This window comes from Mirounga angustirostris, unplaced genomic scaffold, assembly GCF_029215605.1.
Source record: "Mirounga angustirostris isolate CCGP_5_RB_7025 unplaced genomic scaffold, mMirAng1.0.hap1 SCAF_3, whole genome shotgun sequence".
Lineage (NCBI taxonomy): Eukaryota > Metazoa > Chordata > Mammalia > Carnivora > Phocidae > Mirounga > Mirounga angustirostris.
The window spans coordinates 53,440,043-53,461,178 of record NW_026991711.1 but is presented as its reverse complement, the minus strand read 5'-3'; the positions used below and the strand labels follow the sequence as shown (position 1 = coordinate 53,461,178).

Here is a 21,136-nt window from a genome sequence, read left to right as displayed (position 1 = left end):
AACATCAAAATATTCATTCACTTTTATCTCTGCTATGTAGATAAATTAAGAATGATTTTGTAATGTAAGAAGGCATTAAATGAAAAATCCCAAATTTGTAAATAGAATCAACTTAGCTATAAGCTCCTTGAGGATAGTTATTTTTACAAGTAAGAAAACAAAGACTTATTGAAGGCTACATGGAAAGTTACTGACAGAGCATCTGGCTCCCGGATACTTTTTTGGTAGGTTCTTTGGCCTCTTTCCTGCTATATATCCTTTTATTCCCAGCAACATATAACACAGCCCTTTCCTTTCAGATAAAAGTAATGTTGGTAGGTTGAGAGAAGAAGTGAAAGTGTTGTTTTTTGTTTTTTGGGTTTTTTTTAAAGTTTTTATTTATCTGACAGAGAGAAACACAGGGAGAGAGGGAACACAAGCAAGGGGAGTGGGAGAGGGAGAAGCAGGCTTCCTGCTGAGCAGGGAGCCCGATGCGGGGCTCGATTCCAGGACCCTGGGACCGTGACCTGAGCCAAAGGCAGACCCCTAATGACTGAGTCACCCAGGGCCCCGTAAAAGTGTTTTAGTAACAAATCATTTTAACAGTTTAATTTGTAATTATAGCATTAAGAATTATGCCCGTGAAATGCCCATTTGAGTCTTCTGGTATCACGAAGTAGTCCTGTCCTGCCTAAAGATTCATTTGTCCCACAGTCATTGTCCATCCAGGTCCTGTTGATCATGAGCAGCCAGTCCATCACTACCCTGTTGATTCATTTCATTCACTGATTGCCAACATTGCCAGATGTGTCCCAGTAATCTGTCTTCGTCCCCAAATCAAATCCACTGAATCGGCAGTGGTTCAGTCAGTGCGCTGGTGATCAGCGCTATTGATGGTTCCATGCAGATGAGACGAGATAGTAAGACTTTCCTTGGTGAGTCCCAATCATCAGAATATATATTTGAAATTTCCTTGAAATCATGATGATAGACTTTCTCCCATAAAAGTTATGTGCTGCTGTAGGAGAAATCATCAATAAATGAAACCTCTGACACATTATATTCTCCTTATCCAGAACATTTAGCTGAGGTCATAAAACTCAGAGAAACATTATAGAATGGGAAGCTGCAGGTCAACTCATTGTCCTTTCCAAAATATGTTAATAAGTAGTACCTGGAAAAAAAAGTGGTGATGATCTGTGGGCAAATAAGTTTGTAATACACCAGGTAGAACAAAACCAAACTGGTACCTTGAATGGGGGAGATGAACACATATTCCAAAATTACCTAACCTTAGAACTCTTTATCATTAATATCTGGAGGAACTTCATCCAGCCTCCCAATTTTGCTATTAAATGAACAGTGTCCCCAAAAGGTTAAGGTCCAGAGTCACATATTTTCTTTAATTTTTTTTTCAGGCTCCCTCTTTTCCCCCATTTTCATATTGCTTTCCCTAATTGCCTATAAGAACTTATCCCCATCTCTCCTCAGTAACTCACAAGTTGCTTCCAATGGACCAGCTTACCAGTGATGTGGTGCCTAAGAACAGAACTGAAAACTACTTAGAAAAGATGTACTTCTAGAGAGTTAAAGGTGTCTTCTTATGTTCTGATTTTAATCGCTTTTATTTATTGGGCACCTAGACTGTGTCAGGCTCTTTATATGCATTATGTGATTTAATCCTCATAAAAACCTGCAGATAATATTATGTCTGTTTTTCCTACTGGGGAGATTGTTAGCTTTCTGAAGATCATACACTCAGTAAGTGGAAGAGTTAGGACTTAAAACAAGGTCAGTCTGACTACAAAGTCTTTCATCTTCTCAAGCTCAAAGATTTGATCACAGCTGCATTAGAAGCATTGTTGTTGACAACATACTTACTTTTTAAAAAAGTTATTGGCCCATAATTGAGTTATGGCATAGTATAGAAAGAATTACATAATTTCAGGTAGGCAAATTTGTAAGAAATGTACTAAGGAAAAATAAAAATATATTAAAAGGATAACCAGCAAGTGGACTTAAATTTATTTAGGGAATGAGGTAAAGGAATATATACAATATACACTAGTGCGTACATGTATGCATGCATTCTGAAACCAAAAATGGATACTTTTCAGGACAGTAAAAGGACAAGAACATACATGGAAGATACTCTGGGCATGTAATTGTGAAAATTTTTATCTGGATTGTTTTTGCTGGATAATGGTGTTTTTTATATGAATTTTGGGTACATGTTGAATGAATGAATGGAGTTTCACGGTAAACATTTAGTGATTTCATTACTTGAATGCCTTCCAAGTGAGTGATCATTGTTTAGTTATCTTAAAGTCAGATGACTTTCTGCAGTCTCTTCTCTTATTTAATAAAATTACAGCTTTTCTTAAGATAGTTATTTGGGCCAGTCATCTCACTATTTTTTAAAATCCCTTTCTTGATGTCTGTTTCTCTATTTTATTTCCTTCCCCACTCTATCCCTCCATCTCTCCTTCCCCCTTCCCTCCCTCCCTCCCTCCTGTCATCCCTTCCTCCCTCCCTTCTTTCCTTCCTTCCTGTGTACTAAGAAATTGATGTGGCATCTGCCTCAGGTTGATTATTGGTCCAAACTTCTAGAGCCAAGATAATAATGAGACACTATAAAGATAAATTCTTAGAGTTCAACTCACTTTGCACAATGATCCCTTGAAAAAAATGGAGAGTTAAAATGTTTTGGGCAACATCCTCCCTGAAAGCAGTTGTCAGGTGGTTAGTAGTTGATTTTGGGTAACCTAAAATTCTCTGGATAAACAAACTAGACCAGAGTAGAATACATAATAAATATATAAAACCCAGGAAAAATTCATGAGACTGGAAACCTATGTTCATAGTGAGGAGACAATTATTAAAAAATAATACAAGAAAAATTTCCAAAATGGAACAATAGGAATATCCAGATTTGAAGGGTCCAGAACAATGGATAAGAAAAGATCCTCATTGAGATTCTGTAGTATGAGGCTTCAGAACACCAGGGATTACAAAGAAGATTCTAAAACCTTCCAGAGAAATAAAACAGGTCATATATAAAAGATCAGGAATGCCAATGACATCAGACTCCTCAAGCACCACACTGGAAGCTAGAAGACAGTCTGGCCCTCAGAATGCTGAGGGGGATGACTTTTTACTTAGGATTTAATGACAAGCTTAACTAGCAAGCATGAGAGTAGAATTAAGACATTTTCAGTTGCTCAAGGAAGGTCTCAACGAATTTACCTCCCATGTACCTTTTCTCAGGAAGCTACTAGAGAATGTGCTCTACAAAAATGAGGATGTAATCCAAGAAAGAGGAAGCCATGGGATCCAGGAAACGGGGGACCCAACACAGGCGAGAGGCGCAGGGATTTCGCAAGATGGTGTTAAAAAGAAGCCCCAGGACAACAGGTGGGCGCTGGCCTGGGAAACCGCTAGACCAGACAACTCAATGGGAGGCTCCTCCAGGGAAGAATAGATGTGACAGATTAACTGATGGCATTGATCATGGGGAAAAAAAATGGTTTTAATAGGGTTTTTATAGTTCATTTGGAAAGTTCAGGAGCAGTTATTAATAGATGGACCAAAAAAAAGGAAAGGAAAAACTAAATATTGCACAAGATAGGAAGTGTTTTCTTACACTATGTGGCTTGATAGTAAATAATTATTGTATAGTCATAACAATCTAAACAGAATTTTGATTCAACCCCAGATTGCTACTTTAACATACTGGAGAGATGTGGGAGGAAGCTTGTTGGGAGGTGGTGATGGTACAAGGATGCTAAATTTTTCTTTGCCTCCTAGTGAGACAGAAGATAATCTCTAAAAATGGTGACTTGAGAAATATCAGTATGTACACATTTTAAAAATATGGAATCAAATATCAGAATTGGAAGTTAAAAGTAGTTTTTTCTCCTATGGCAGGATTCACTCTCTTTGTCGGGAGGGACGGGTTAGTTACCGGTTAGTCTCTCTCCTCTGGACAAGTGCATAGATTTATCAAACCGAGAGTAACTAACTGGGTGGGCAAAAGCCTTACCTGTTAATAGCGAGCTCACTCTGGCAAATAACTCTCCTTCATAATAAAGCAAACCAAAAAACGTCTCCTCAGAGGAGCAGGAAAGGGGTGGTGGGGACAGGTGACAGAAGGGATGGTTGTTTTTAGTTATAGGCCTTATAGTACCATAATAATACTATGTGCTTTTTTAAACTATAGGCATACATTATTTTGAGAAGTATGAAGTAGGTTTTAAAAATTACTGGCATTAGAAATAGAGGTTGTAAAACCAAAGTGTACAACCCTCCCTTGCTCCCATACACCAAAAAAAAAAAAAAAAAAAAAAGAGGAAGAAACTGATGGTGCCTTTTTGGATCTCTTTCAAAACTATTATTTATCCCACATCTAATAACGAAGTAGGGGCCTTAGGACCATCTGCTGTTCACACTCCAAGCAACTTGCCCTTCATCCACAAGCACACCCCACATTCGGGGTTAAGCTCTACACAGCCACTTCACGGTCCCATGCGGCATATGTACTCCCCCTCACCGGGGCCTTTGCTCACCTTCCACTCACACGTATCCACACACACACCCACCCAGTCCCAGAGTCCCCTTGTTCCACTTTACCCGTTTTGTATCTCGGCTCAGATTCCTCTCTGAAGGGTCTTTGAGGGGCCCTGGGTCAGAGCAGTCTCTCCTTTATTTTAATCCTTGTTGTATTGCCTTTGGCACCACTTACCAAATTCCTGGTGTGTTGTGTTTGGTTGTGTTGTTTTGTTTTTTTCTTGTCCTGTCTTTGCTAAAAGGCTAGAAGGTGACAGGGGGAGGAGCCATATTGCACTGATATGTATTCGTCCTACAGAGCTTGGCAGAGTGCTGACATAATCCAGGTACTGCCTCAGATAATAATTAAATGAATAAATTAATCTTTCATTAAATGTGGAATCTGTTCAGTCATACGGCCCAGAGTTAAACATCTGCATCCACATAAATAAGTATTACTGGAAGGTAAGGATTTTGTTTGTTTTTGTTTTAGGGAAGCTTATATGCTTTCTCCTAAAGGGGAAGATTGCCTTCAGAGCCCAGAGGGTTAACTGCTCCCTAAATGTTTGCTTCTGCTTCCTTTGTGGGGGATATATAAAGCTTGTCACCTGGAGGGACAGAGTTTTTCTTTGACTCTGCAAGGACTCCAGGTAGCCTGGCATTGAGGAAAATTGCAAACAGGATGTCACCCTGACCCCCCCGCTAGAGGAACTTCTACTGCCTGGTGGACAGTGGCACAGACTAAGATGAGGCAGGAAAGGGGGGAATACTCAGTGATACCATGAGCATGCAGGGCGAGTGGCACACTGGGACTGACTGACAGCCACAGCTTCTCACACCCAGCTGAATGAAATCCCTTTCTACTTCATCAGGTTCGATGCCATGTTCCCCAATCTTTTTATGACCACTGACTGATCATCTTAACAAATTACACAACAGGATTAATCTAGAACATTCCTGTATGCCAACAGTGGCATACTGTGGAGCCACTAAAGAGAACGAGGTAGACCTGTTCCGTTCTGATACGGTGAGAGCTTTAACACGTACCAGGGAAAAGTCAGCGTGGAACAGAAGGATCCCCTTCGTGTCTTTACTGCGATATCACCGTTTCAGTGAGGTCGTCCTTAACCACTGCATTGATAATCACAAGCATCCCCTCTCCCGCTTTTGCTCCATTAGGATTAGCCCTATTTGACATACCATATAATTATTTTACTTGTTTGTTTATGATCTGTATTCCCTACTGGAATGTAAGGTACATGAGGGCTTCTGTGTGTTTTATTTACTGCTTTCCCCCCCAGTGCCTTAAAATGACTCTCTGAATGAATTTGTATGAAAAAGGGAGTTATTTGCATAGAATCTTATTATTTGTCCAGAATCTCTAGAAGGCTACACAAACCTAACAATAGTTCTCTCTGAGCCGTAGAACTAAGGGCACGTGGGAGGAGGAGTAACTTCTGTTGTATATATCTTACCATTTTCACGCATCACTTCTTAAAATAAAAACACTAGTTTCAGAGGGAGTCCCATTTCCAGTGTTTCTCGAATGGCCATAATAAAATATAAGTTATTTAGTCAGCACCATTTATTTCTGGTCCTGAGATAATGAACACCATTTAGAATTTCCCTTCTTTTCAAAAGTCACGTTGTAAGTGCCCCATGATTCAACTCCATGGAATTTATACTTCATGAAGCTTTTATCAGCCGAGACTTTTTATTTTCCATCAGAGTGGTACCGTCTGTACTGATGTTGTAGTGGGACCAAAAAAAAAAAAAGAGTTTTTAGGTCAGATACATTTATAACTTCTTACTTTTAGCTAAGTGACCCAACGCAGGTGACTTAATCACCCGGAGCCTCAGTTCTTTCCTATAAAATTGGGATAATTTTTCCTACTAGCCGAGGGTGTTGTCCAAGTGAAACAAGATGAAGTCTGAATATTCAGTGCCCAGCAGTATCTGGTGCACAGCAGGGTTCAGTAAATGTTAAGTCCTTCCCTTTTCCCTGCAGAAGGTGACCCAAGAGGAGACTTATAGTGATATTCTTATCCCTAAGTTCTCAAAGTGTTGTCCCAGCAGCACCAGGGAGTTTATTGGAAATGCAAAGTCTCAAACCCCACCTGATCTAATGAATCAGCATGTAGTTTAACAGAATACCCTGGAGATCTCTCTGCACGGTGGAGTCTGAGGAACGTTGTTTTTATGCTTCTTATGGCAGTGTTTTCAACAAGATTGTTTTTCATTGTCTGTATTTTATGATACTTGGACATCTTAGGGCCTCGCAGATCCTGGGGGAGGCACTCTCCTTGCAGGGTTAGCTAATTCACTTGGCCTAGGAACACCCTTTGACGTCAAGCAATCCTGAGTCTATGCCCCCACCCGCCTCCTTTTATCAGGCTCTTGCAGTCCAGAATATTATCCCCCTGCCTTAAATCACCTCAGGGCCAGGTACTGGACAGCTAGGAACCAACTGCATACCACAGAACCCACTGAAATTATGCAAACTAGCCAATCCTAAACCTCTTGCCTTGCCTTGCTTTGCCTTTCCTGCAGAAACCACAAACAAGTTAGTTGCCATGTTCCCCCCTTATCGCCTCTGATTCCAGCCGACCCCAGTGCCTCCAGGCCGTCTCGGCACTGCACGCCCCCCTCCTCTTGGGAACTGGACATAGCAGACTGTCTTTTCATTGGCAAGCATCTCCTAAAATGCTGGCCTCATCACACCCGAAGACAACCAAAATCCCGGGTACATTTTCAAACAAGGCTGCCCTTTTTTTTTTTTTTTTTAAAGATTTTGTTTATTTATTAGAGAGAGAATGAGAGACAGAGAGCACGAGAGAGAAGAGGGCAGAGGGAGAAGCAGACCCCCTGCTGAGCAGGGAGCCCGATGTGGGACTCGATCTCGGGACTCCAGGATCATGACCTGAGCCGAAGGCAGTCGCTTAACCAACTGAGCCACCCAGGCGCCCAAGGCTGCCCTTTTTTAAACATGTTTCTTAGTTTAACACCGCTGGCCACCATTTCCACCCCCCTACCTTGACCTTGCCAATTGTAGTTTCATGTGAAGAGTGTGAGGGTGCCCAGCAGAGCCAGATGTTCGGGGAATTTGGGGGGCGCTGACCAACAAACTGAAACATCAGAGGATGCTTCAGCCACCTCACGAGGCTGAACTTACTTTCAAATGGAGATGATCAAAGATAACCACGAACAGAGTTGTAAACCTGCTTCAGGTAGCATGACTACATTGAATGCCAATAATACTCCTCGAGCACAGGCTCTGAACACTTCAGAAACTATTACAAATGGTTAAGACCTCCAAGATAATGGAACCGTTTGAACTGAAACACACACACTTATTTACAGAATGTCAGGGAAACAAATGAAAACCTGCCATCCACCTCCATTCATTTTTCCCTGTGGCTTCGTAATATGGTATGTGTGTTTTAGGTGGAAGTAACTCTTGCCCGGGAGCAGCTCTTCTGTTTCTTGAAGGTGGGCCACCTGCCTGCCCCCCTTTGCATGTGCCTCTTGTCTCTCCTGTTTGGAGAAGAATCTTGATATATGGAAGTGAGCTAACTGAAGGTGAAGTAAATAAAAGCAAATATTAAAAGAACATCAGAGGTACTTTTCTCCCTCTGACTCAAAGAAAAAAGAGATGTAAAGAGTATTTATTTCAGAAATAGCCCACATTTGTTAGATAAGATGATGAGAACCGAAGATAGCAATTTAATGATAACTTTTTCCCTTCTAAAAGTTTTTATTAGTTTAATTAAGAAATTGGAATTTGATTAGCAGCATTTAATTAGAAATATTAAGACAAGGAAATTTTTCCATTGTCTTATGACTATCAGTTTTGTTTCCTTAAGACATAAGCCCTTCTCGCCAGACACAAAGAAAGGTAACTATGTGAGGTGATGGATTTGTTAACTAACTTTATTGCGGTCATCATTTCACTGTCTCTCTCTCTATCTGTCTACCACTGTATGTACACGTTAAATGTATACAATTGTTTCTGCCAGTTCTACCTCAGTAAAGCTGGGGCAAAAAAATAAACCTATTGCTTATGACCAAAAAAGAAACTTCGGCTGCAGATAGCCGGACTGTGCTCCCCATCACCGGCCCTATCACGCTCAAGATTGCGGCCGAGCAGTATCTAAAATTTGACTCCTGGCCTGTGTGACGGACAGCATCCCCTAAAGCCACAGGCTTGTTTCTCAGTAGGTATTTTGTTTGATTGCTCCTTGACCCTTTTCCAAGAAGCCTAATTCGCCCAAGGGAATCTCACACAGGAAGAGTGTTTGCATCTGCTTAGGGAAATGTGCCTGAAATAATGACTTATTTAGAAGGAGAACAGAACGGAATGGAATGGATTGATAAGCCAGTTTGAGCAGGCAGAGAGCAACCTGGGCCTCGTAGCTCTTGTAAAAGGAGCTGTGCAGCAAAGCAGTTTGCCCAGACCGGGTCTGGCAAGACCCATCTCCATTCCACAGATGTCGTCTCTGTAAACTCCGTACAAAATTCTTTCTCTTACAAAGGCCTCAAGGCGTGGGAGCTCATCTTCGGTGTCACAGACACTTCTAAGATGGTGCGGATTTCTCGATTTAGCCCTGCAGACCCTGGTGTAGAAATTGCTCTCCGAGGTATGTTCCCCATTTTAAACGTGGTGGCGTCCCCGTGGGTGACCACGGAGCACTTGGTGACGCGGGAAGTTGAAGCACTTTCTGGGTGGTGGGGGGCGTCGGCCAGGGTGCTGGTGTGGGGCTTGCCCGGGAGAACTTGACTCAGCTTCTTTCTCACTGAACTTAAAATGAACCAGCCATCAGAAGCTGGGGCTGACATCTCATCTAGCAGGGTGAAGGATGAGGTGAGGCAAATAAACAAAACCGAAAGGAGACAGAACATTGCCACTGTATGGCTCTTTTGTGCTGCTCTTTTCTATTTCTTTTGCTTTGTCTTTTTTCTTTTTTTTTTGCCAAGAAAATGCAATTGATTCATTGAGAACCATAGCCTCAAGGCTTGCAACTCCTTTGAAATGGGAAAGGTGACAACAAAAAGTTTCTTAAAATAAATTTAAAATCCGGAGGTTACTTTTTTTGGTCTTAATCTTTCTCTGCTATTCAGTTAAAAATGAAAACAAAAATGGAACCATGGACCACATTTAAGTGAGCAAGGTTAAACTTAAAGTCGCGTTTATGCACGTGGTAATGGGAGTTTGCCTTTCTTTTTAAATTTAAATCTATCTTTGCACAATTAGCAAATTATTAAATGACCTTTCCTTCAAAGTCTGCAAGCAATTGCTTGTTTCCACTAATAAGAGAACATGTTTTACAAGGTTCACGTTGATTAATTGACAAATGCTGATAAAATCAAAGCAGGGCTCAAATGCAGTACACCAGCTGCAGTATAAATTACTTCTGTTCTATACTGTTTCACGTGGCTATGCATTTATGGCTTACCTTTCAATAAATATTACTGTCTTAATTGAAACATCCATTGTGGAAATTTATCTGTGAAGATGACTGTCAGGAACCATAGCTCGGACTAAACATTTCTCTATCTCTATATGTTTTTTCAGCTCAATTAAAAGCATTGATTGCTACGAGTATTTTAAAAATGGATGCTTTATAGTTTATGCAAAATGAGTGCTAACACATTCTAATATAGTTTGAAAATCTTGCACCCTTGAATGACCTAAGTATAGTGTTCCCTACATTTCTGGATAGCTTCAACTATAACAAAAAACTAAGCGTCCTAAACCGCTTAGCCTTACACCATTCACTAAGAGCGTTACATTCTTGGCCCTTTGCCATCCAGCTGTTTTGGCAACTGTGTTGGGCTCCATTAGAGGGCCCATAGCTGGCTGTTTCATGCTCATCCATGTGTCAGACATAAGAGATGCATGGCCAAACCCAGCTTCCTATTTTTGCTTATGAGTAAGTAGCTATCCAGAAGGATGTCTTGCATCCCAGGCCAAACCTGAAAGTGCAGAGGCTCCCGGCAGGAGAGGAATGTACATTAGGTCACTGAAGAGTTCCTATTCTTCCCTTGTTGTGGTTCATACCCATTCGGTAGATTCACAGGCTCTAGTCCTTCAAGAATATTGTAGATTTAGGGGTCCAACCAATCTGATAGTTTTGTCTGGATGTTTAAGATGTCCTACCGCATCTAGACTCCTGGGAAATTAGACATCTTCTGGAAGTACATTTGACATACTCTTTTCAACAAAGTCATTTTAATTCAACAAATATCTATCAACCTACTATATACCAGGCACTGTGCTGGGCCCTGGGGATATCAATATGAATCAGATAGATTCTTTAACCAGAAGGAGCTGACATTATCCAATCATAGCTCCAAACATTTACAATTTGTTATTTAAAAGATACCATACATAACTTGCCAAAATCTTTTTGAATCCCCCTCATGTACCAGGCACCATTCTAGATGTTCAGTAAATATTCCAGATGTCTTCTTTCTTCAGTATTTATCAATGATCACTGTGTTCTGGTGGCCCTCTGAGGCAAATCTCATTGGCCAGTTTTCTGTTTGAGCCTCCTGAGTTACTGGTTACCAGGTAATAGTTGTACTCAAGAATACCACAGCTCACCAGACCTGTATTGAGATCAGTGGGACTGAGCAGAGATCATCACTGAATTCAGTCAGAGGGCATGCTGCTCTCAGGATGAGCATGAAGATCATGGAGCAGGTATATGGAATGTGTGATGAGGGAGTTAAGGACAATTTGGGACACCCTGGAATCAAGTGAGTTTTGGAATATGGATCACATGGAGGCAGATTCAGAAATGAGCAGAAGCCGCATTGCGCTAGTAAATCATACAATTCCAAGTGGTTGACTGGAAGGTAAGGACGGAAGGCTGACTGGTGAGGGAGGTCACAGAGAAGCAACCAGTTAGTAAGAAGAGATCAAAGCAGGTCAGCAGGCAGGTGAGTTTTTCCGGCTGTCAGCCTGGTCAGCATTGCAGAATTCTAAAAGATAAGCACTTGCTGGCATGGGTTCAACAATCAAGAGAATCAGGCTTAAGTATAATAAACAAGGAGAAAAATCTCTGCCGCTGAGAACTTGGTCACAAGAAGTGAAACGTGCTTCCGGTAATCTAGGTCACAATGCTGTGGGCAGGATGGGCAGCATGATGGAGAATTTCTGAGTTTGGGCTCACTATGTTCTCTCAGCCCAGACATCATGAAGACAGTGTCTGGCATGCAGGAGACGCTGCACACGTATTCCACGGAATTGACTTCCGAGAGGGAGGCAGGTCCCAAAATGCAGCGATTTTTACATGGCAGTATAAAAATTCAATTGCCCCTGCACTTAGTGAAGAAAAAGCAGCACAGGAGAGTCAAACACAGAAGGAGGAAGCCTGCTCACTTAAACGATGCATGCATTGTCCCAGTATTTGTGATCATTCCCTCCCATGGTTTCTTTGCTATGGGGTGGCCTTAAAGTCAGAAGAGGGACAGAGTGGTAAGGAACGTGGGAAGTTCTAAGAGCATGTGGTTAGCTGTTAATGATCAGGCCCGTTTTCCTTGTGTGAGCGCATTTAGAAAGAAAGAAATGAAAAGGGAAAGGTGAGGGAATTGAAACCCTGCCAAACTCACAGGTTCTGTCTGTGAAAATCTCAGCGAGATGCTAAAACGTGGCTGGGTTGCTTGGGGCACACCCAGAACCCCTTTGCACTGTCCATCAGCAAGGTGCTGCCTTCTGATCCCCAGCCCCCTGAGGCTCTCCTATGTTCATGGCCATCGCTGCCAGTACAAATGTTAGGAAAGATCCTTTTTTGCAACCTTAATAAAAGTCTTACTGTGCTAGCATGGTACATCACCCTTAAAAGTTGTAAAACCCAGCCTTTTCAAAAATCTCCTTTGTCACCAACTTGGGTCAGTGAGATATAAAGACCACCCCCCGGGGGGGGGCATCCTTTCTGTCAACTGCCATTCTGCGCCCTGATGCCAGGGAGGGCCAAGAGCTGTTCCCCACTGTGTACTCCTGGACCAATATTCCCTGTTTGGACACTAGATGGGGCATTGTTATTATTACGGAGGCTCTTGAGTATGAGTATGTAAAACCCGGAAGGATGAAAACATCTCTTTAGAACATCATATTGTGCAACCGAATCAGAGAACACTGCAGGAGGAAACCGCCATGAAAAGTCTCTAAAATCCAAGCCCTGGCTTTGAGTTTTTTACCTGAGAAAACTGTGACCGGCCCCAGTTCATGCAGTGAGTCAGCAGCAGACCCCCAAAACTAGGAGCCAGAATCCAAGCCTTGAGAGCCTAGAGCATCCCTGCACCATGCCTCACAGCCTGCACGGCCAGGGAGGAGGCATGGGGGCCCCATGGGCTCAGGGGCCAGTCACTCACCTCTCAGAAGCCTCCTTTTATATGGGGAATAATAAAAGAACAAAAGAAGACATCTCTGAGGCATCCTAAATATGTCCTTCCTGCAACTTGACTCTACCTACAGATGGCCCAAAGAAAAATAAACAATGTACACAATCCTGACACTCAGTTTCTTTTTTTAACTTCTCTCTTATGTGCACACACATACAGTCACACATACATGTACCCCTTTGAAAATAATACCAGTATGAATGGATGAACTTCATTTTATAAAATAGGGATAAGCAAAATATTACCTGTTATATTTAGGTTCTAGCTAACTAAATGTTCCTCTGGTTTGGCTAGCTTCTAGGCACTATGAAAGCCTATCAAAGTCCTGTCCTCCTCTTCATCTCTCAGCCACTAACCAGCCATCCTCCCTTGAGCACTAGAATCCTCAGGGCTTAGAGCCATTGCCTAGAACCCAGCTGAGGACAGGGACTTCCCAGACCTCCTTTCCTTCTCCGGGGCTACCCAAGCTTGCTTTCCCCCTCCACTTCCCTCTGTGGCAGAAGACAGGCATAGTACAAAACAGGAAGGCTGCAGCCCAGCCTTCACCTGCACTCACGTACCAGAGTGACTCAGTCACTGAAAGGAAATTCTTGATTTCTCCTCACCCTCCTCCCTTCTGACCAATAAATAGGTCTTAGCACAGATCGGAATTCTTACAGACCCCGTAATGGATGGCACTTTGCAGGCTTTTTTCTTGGCAGGCCCTCTTTCTTAAAGAGATTAACTTGCATTTTAAGCAGACCGAAAAGGCGTGATCATTGCGGTATGTTTTTTCTCATTTCAGCACGAGCACTTGTCCTCACAGGCCTGTAGTGCTGGTTATTTCAGTTCCGGAAGGATTTTCAGTTTCTCTGCTCCTACCAAGGGGCTCTCAGTCCTCGTTCCTTCTAATTACACAGACTTCCTAAACATCTAGGGTCTTTGGGAGAAGGGCAGGCTGGTGAGAAAGAAACCATCCAGTTTGTGATCTTATCTCATGTTAGGCTTTGCAAACTTAAATCTTTTTGAAGAAAAACACTTTTAAAAAAAATATTTATTTGAGAGAGCACACGAACAGGGGGAGGAGCAGAGGGAGAAGCAGACTCCCCACTTGAGCAGGGAGTCCGTTGCAGGGCTCAGTGTGGGGCTCAGTGTGGGGCTCAATCCCAGGACTGCGGGATCATGACCTGAACTGAAGGCAGATGCTTAACCGACTGAGCCACCAAGGCCTGCCTGAAGTAAAACACTCTTAAAAGTCTGATTTTTAAAACTTGGCGTGCATGGGCTGAATTGTTTTTTCCAACTTGGAATGCTCTCGTCTGCCTGGTCTAATCTTACTCATCCTTTAAGACCCAGCTCAAATGTCATCTTCTCTGCTGAGCCTCTGCTCTCCCTACTCCCATGTCCCCTTCCTGAATCCTCACTCTTTATTCTACGCTGCCAGAGCATTTTCTTCACACCACTGGAATATAGTCCCATTCCATTACCCCCAGTTATCCAGCTGTCTGTCCTGCCAGCCTAGCTGTGGGCTCTTGGAAGGCAGGACCTGTGGACTGTGCCTGATTCATCTTGTGTCACCTGCAGAGAGCAGAGTGGATGATGTGCACTGGGAGTTCTATACATATGGATGGCGTTGGACCACATTATGTCAGCATCAGCTCTTTTAATATAAGAATTCTGAGGTTGAGGAAAATATAGCCAATCAAAGTGTAATGTAAAATCCATAGTCTTCTGAAATTTCCTGAAGAAAGTTCCCAAAGACAAGTTTGTTTTTTTAATATTCTTATTTTTAAGAGGAAAGCGTTACATAAAACTAGGCATATGGCACCATGCTCTTGGGGACACTGGTCATTTATTTGCTCCCCACACCAGAATAGGGTAGGAATTTTTGTCACAGATTCACTTTGCTTTATATAGAAGATGTATACTGGAACAGTTGTATGTAAATCTAATATCTATACATCAAATTATGTATAAAAAATGCACTAAGAGAATAGTTTAAAGAGAACATTTTTCCAAATGAACAGTATTTATGTAAAAAGGATAATTGCTGAGTTTATCAGGGAATTTGTCTATTGCAGAGAAGTATTTCTCCTAGAATGATAAAGGCTCGCCTGTGTTCCAGTCAAAACTCACACGGGATTAATTTCATGCTTTTCCATAGTCTATTTAAAACACTGGACTGACTTCTAAGAAGATTTTTAATTTATACAACAGATACTCTCGGCTAACTGTAATGCATAACTCTTCTCATTGTCATAAAATAGATATGTATCATGTATTATTTCAGGTTCGGTTAAAAAAAATTACTTGCGTGGGCATTTGATGATTTCAAACACAAATCTTATTGGAAGGAGTCAGTATATTATACTTCTGATCTGCAGGAAGAATTGAGGACTGATGGCGAATGTTCATGCAGTTCCCAAAATATGGGAAAGGACACCAGGCACAAATCTCCATGAGATGCTTATCCAAAGAACCAAAGACAATGCACTTGGTGCTGAAGTTTTAGATGGGTTTTATTTAAATGTTTCCACTTTTCTTTTTTTCTAGATTGGCCAAAAGGGAACTGAAGAGGGGCGGAGTCGTGTGGGTTTGGTGTTGTGGCTGTGAATTTATAGTGAGTGACTCAGTCAATGTCCCTTTGCATTCAGCACACGGGGCCACCGCCTGCCTCTTCTCCTGCCTTCCCATGAAGACACAGCAGTGGTCCTTTAATAATGCATTCACTGAGTTGAGAAATAATATTCTCGCTTCTGGAACTATGCATTTAACACATTCTCAGCAAATGCCATGTGGCAAACCTAGTGCTTTTAGACTGAGGTTCTGCTTTGCATAAATAAGACAGGGGCGTGTTGACCTTTTTCAGTAAACAATGCAGAAATGTTGATTACCTTTAAAATTCAAATGCAGCTTTTAAAATGTGTTCTCATTTCCATGGACAGCTGAGACCTACTGCACTAAAACCCAGCTAATCTGAGGTCTGTGAGGAGCTTGGGAATTGGTCCGATTCCTTTCCTCCTTGCTTGTTTTAGCTCCATGTCTGGACACTCTGGGGACCGCTCTGTTCAGTGCCCCCTACATTTAGATGTTTGATTCCCCTGGAGATCTTTCCCCTGTCAGACGATTTGTCTCCTGAATATCATGTTTGGACAAACATATATGCCTCTACCTAAATTTAATTAAGTAGTAAAGCTGATCTTTATTAGAATTTTATTTCAAACATAGATATCCCCACTCGTACTTCCACTTTAGAAAATGTTTTTTGATTGCCTATGTCCTTTCTCACTCCTACAAAAATATCGTAGGAGAAAACCCCCACCCTACTGTGAGATCTCATCCAACTTTTATTACTGCTCCTTGGGATCAGAGCCACGCGGGTGCCAGGAGATTGCATTTACGCAAAGGTGATCATTACTGGCAGACCTGCAGTACTCCCTTGGGGCAGGTAGGTTCTGGGCCAGGGCCTCGAGGTGGGAGAGCTGCATCTGACCTATTCCACTGGATTAAAAATTAAAATCTGTTTAGAAGCAAGCTGCTCACTTTTGGCCTGGAGCATCTAGTAGTATTCACAGGCTAATGAATGTGTTTTAAGGCAATAGTGTTTCCTTCCTCCTGGCTTCAATCCCCAGCACACACACACCCCCCACCCCTCACCCCTACCCACCCCACCCCCCTGCCTTTTTTTGTTTTACTTCCCTTGTAGGTCTGCTTTCCCATTAGGACAATAGAAATAGCCATCCTAATTCTAATCATCTGAGCTCAGATACTGATTTGGAAAGACATTCAGCCTTTGTAAGAAATGACATCTATAAATTTAGCTTGTGTAAAGTCATTTTCAATTCGTTAACTGGAGTTTCTAGTTAACAGAGAATCATCTTTTGATTATAACTGTTTAGGGAAGATTGCAAATAATATAAAAACAAGTTTGCATCGTAAAGTTTAGCTAATATCCTGGATGTGATAGGGAATTATTCCAGTTTCTTAACCCTACATTTATACTTCCAATACTGTGTATTGGCAGCTGGTCTCCAGACTGATGATCTAAATACACCAAAAATACCAAAAACGAATAGGACAGTTCTGCATTCTTTCTTTTTCTTTCATACCCATGACTTTTTTTTTTTTTTTAAGAGTACTGGTTAGTTATTTGCAGGATGTCTTTGATATGGGTTTGTCTGATGTTCTCTTCTGATTAAATTAAGGTTATACAATTTTAGCAAGAAGACCACAGAGGTGGTATACCCTTCTCAGTGTCTCAGGTCAAAGGGCATATGAGGTCAGTATATCTTATTACTGATTTTAACATCTTTTTGGTACCATCAATTGAAACAATACTATTTTCTTCTTAGGAAGCCAAATTGTATCATTAGAACATAGTGTTTTATTGTTCTCATAATTGAGGTTTATACTTAGTATTTTAGTAAAACTGTGCTTTTATACATAGAATATACATTTTCAGCTGGATCAAAATGATGCTTCAGTGATTTTTTTATTATATCGGACGCTTTTTATGGTCTTCCAGTTTCAGGCATATATCAGAGCACTCTGATCTCTAGTTTCCTAATCTGTTGAACTGCTGTGACAATTACAGGAGCTGATATATGTGAAGGTGGGAACAGGTTGTAGGTGCTTGGCAAAGTGTAGATAAAGTAGAATTCTGATATCGATCATTTTTGTCCAAAAAAAGAAAAAGAAAACAGCTCCCATTCAGTCCCAGGGCAGTAAAATGTCAAAAAATGTTATGAGTTAGTTGACTACTGTAGTTAAGTACTATCAGCCAATGTTTAACTGTTCAAATGTATAGAAGCATATTGATCACAATTAGTATAGGGTTTTTTTAACATTTCTGGGTCTTCACATCAGCCACTTGTCTCTACTTCTTTGACTGTGCTCCTAAGATGAACTTTGAGCTTCCCATCCTTTCATTCATTTCTTTGTTTTGTGCCTAATTGTCAGACCTGATCCTTAACACATAATGGATATGAAAGCCCGAGGTCAATCAGACGTTGAGGCTAAAACTTCTTAGATCAAGATAAGGAATAGGACCAGGGTTTAAATATTTCTCAGGTTAAACACCTGGGCCTGTTTCATCCTTTTAGATATTTAGTCCTATTTTTAATTTGATTTAGTTTCTATAGGGAGCCATGTTATATAACCTTAAAGTTTTGGAGACAAAGTGTTTCCTTGACATAAAAAACATATAAAAATGTCTTTTCCATTGCTGTATGTGTTTTTATTATTTCTGAAACTGTTTTCTGGGTCTATAGTACACTCATGAAGAGGTCCATAGACATATTGAAAGTGCTACAATATAGCCTAAAAATTTGCACAAGAAAAATCTGGCTCATTTCTCATTTATTCACTGAACACCTGGGTTTTGCTGGGTAAATGCTAGACACACAATACTGAGGGGAAAACAGCATGCCTGTCTTCATGGAACTCGTCTAGGAGAAGAGACAGGCATTGGGACAAGTAAATAAAATGTTACAAAGTTAAGGTAGGATGGCCGTTAATAATGCAGGAGAAAGATGTGAAAAAGATTCATTGAGGCAGACCAGGGATCACTCAGCCAGTGCTCTGTCTTCAAGAGTCAAAGCCAGGGACACTGTAACATCACATTCATGAATCCTTAAGATTGGAAACTATGAAAAGTTATGTTGCATACTTTTCAAACAACACCATACAGTTGAGTATTGGTCAAATAGCTGCTTCTTCGAAAACCTCAGGAAGCCTTCTCTCCTTCCCCTTCCTCTTTTAATCAATGAAGCAGTTATTTATTGACTGTATCCTCCAATGGCTGTCAGATTTTGGTGTACATCAGAATCTCCTTTGGAGCTGTTTTAAAAAATGCCTGGAACCTCACATCAGATCCACTGAGGGTTTAGAAATCTGAAGGTGGAGACAAGATAATAGTTAGAAAAGCCTCCTCAAGTGATTACAATGTCCATCAAAGGCCAAGAATCATTGTGTGCCAAGCACAGCTCTGTAGCAGTCAGGAGAATCAGATATCTGCCTGGGGGACAACATGCTTGCATATATTATGTAAGTTCAATAATGGAAGCAATTGATTGCTTTATGAAAAGCTCCTGTTTTTCTCCTTCCACACTAAACTCGTATTTTAACTGTTCTTGTGCCTTGGATGTCCCCTATTTTTATTCACCAAGTCTCCTGAGCCAAAAACTTGAGAATCATTTTTGAATACTACCTTCTTGCACCATTACCTCCATATTCCAATTGCTCACCAAGTCCTATCTTTCTGTCTGCAGAAATATCTCATCCAATCCCACGATCTCCTCTGCCACTGCCATATCTTGCCTAGTCCCTAGTAATTATGTCAGAACAGGTTAACCTCTTCAGGCTTTTCTCCCTATATATCACTCTAAGAATTATTTTAAATTACAAATTTGATCCTGTCACTCCCAATTTAAAATACTCTATTAGGGCGCCATCGCCTATGGAAATCAAACTCCCTAGCATTCCCCTGCCCATATTTTCAATGTCATTCCCCCACCATCTGCCCCTTAAGCTACAGCCAAACAAAAACACTCATTTCTGTACATGCTGTGCACTCTTTGCTCATAGTGTTGTTGATGACTGAAACACTTCATTTCTTGTTAATACCCCTCCAGTTTTCACCTTCAACCATCCATGAAGAAAATCTAAGATCGCTTTACTGGGAGAGTTGATTGGTTCTTCCTCTCTGTCCTTTATATTAACCCGTGTTTTAATTAAAGTACCCATTTGGCTATCTCTCTCTCTCTCTCTCTTTCTCTCTATACCTGTATATTGCCCTATCTGTCTGGGCCAGTCTTCACTGGAGTGAGGTTTTTGTTGGCCTAGAACTGAAACCGGTGCTACACAATAGGAGTTAACTGAATATTCACTGAGCCAAAGGGGAAAAGAATGAATGAACCTGACATGGGTTGGCCATTATCCCCTCCCACTGGTCCTCATTCCATTCTTTGCTGTATCACTTAACTAATCTGATCCATCTTCTATATTTGCTTTCCTTCTAATACGTGAAGATTACCTTCACCCTTTCTCTTTTTTCCCTGAGTCACCAAGCTAGTAAGTTGTCATTACAAAACTGACACCATTCTTTGGAATTCCAGTAGTTGTGAGCAGTTTCAATGTTGCCTTAAGTTCTCAAGGTCAAATGACCTAATCTTAATAAACTTGCTACAAACTCAGATTTGCAGGAAAGAAAAGTGGGTAGTATTTAACCTAGTATCCTATCACATTGGTTCCCAGATTGAGCATCACATCTGTTTCTTGTTCTGGGATTATCTGAAGATAGCTCTGCTGTCTTCCCTCTCTCCACTCCTACTACCGCCTAGGCTGAAATTCCATGTCCACGCTGGATTGTTTGCTTGCAGAGGGAGACCCACAAAATGGGAATCGAACAATTCTTTCATGTTTGTTGTACATTGTTAATGGCCTTGCCCCAAAGTATTTCTATTTGTCCTTGTGCCTCCTCTTCAGATATGTTTAAATATATTCTATGTACTACCTTTGGTATTTTTTCAAAATGTTCAATTCCAGTCCTTCTGGGGTTAGGCCTCTCTAGCATTCATCTTAGAATTCTTTCCGCATTTGTGGTAGTCTTTACTTCTGTGTCATTGTTACCATTTGCTTCTCGTTTTTGTAGAACCAGAATTCACCAGAGCAGTTCTTGTAAAGACAGCGATTTCTGTAGCAGCGTCCCCTTTTCTTTCACTAAGATTATGACTATAGAGTTATATGATCAAAATTTTATTTTTCAGAGTCTCTTTTCTATTAGAGTTGATGTCTCTGTGTTCATAGCATACTTACATTTCCGCTGAAATTTCCAAATGTTTTTCACAAGTCAATGGCGGTGGATCCGATTAGAATTAATGTTCTCTGTCCTCACTATTATGAACAGCAGGCTGGTACAGTAACTTTCTTCTAAGAATCCAGTCATCTTCATGTTGTTATTGACTTTTTTTTTTTTTGCACAACTGGTCAATATTAAGGCTATTATATGGTTTTTTCCTGTCCTCGAAGGTTGTGAACAGGTTCCTGCCATTCCTAACCTGTTTTAACTAAGTCATTATAAACCTACTCTCCATGACTTTATTTAAAACTCTCTTAAATACATATTTTGTGTATATTTTGGTCTCTTGGTTAATGAAATCTAAGATTACATTCTGTGCTGTAAAAATGTGCTTTAATTTCTTTCTACTAAAATGCTTCCTTTTATTCT

At 41.0% G+C, this 21,136-nt stretch overlaps 1 protein-coding gene across 9 annotated transcripts in view; it reads left to right on the top strand.

Annotated features, from left to right (window-relative positions):
• Positions 1–21,136, top strand: part of ENOX1 (ecto-NOX disulfide-thiol exchanger 1) — a 550,660-nt gene that overhangs the window by 295,597 nt on the left and 233,927 nt on the right. For 7 of the 9 annotated variants that reach the window (XM_064586067.1, XM_064586066.1, XM_064586062.1 and 4 more), the window contains 2 exons: positions 3,247–3,393; positions 9,057–9,161. The exons of 1 other annotated variant lie outside the window; for it this stretch is intronic. In XM_064586067.1, coding sequence (XP_064442137.1) covers positions 3,306–3,393; positions 9,057–9,161 — 193 coding nt within the window. In that variant the 5' untranslated portion in view covers positions 3,247–3,305. The remainder of the gene's footprint in view (positions 1–3,246; positions 3,394–9,056; positions 9,162–21,136) is intronic. One more of the 9 variants, XM_054506336.2, reaches the window with a different exon arrangement.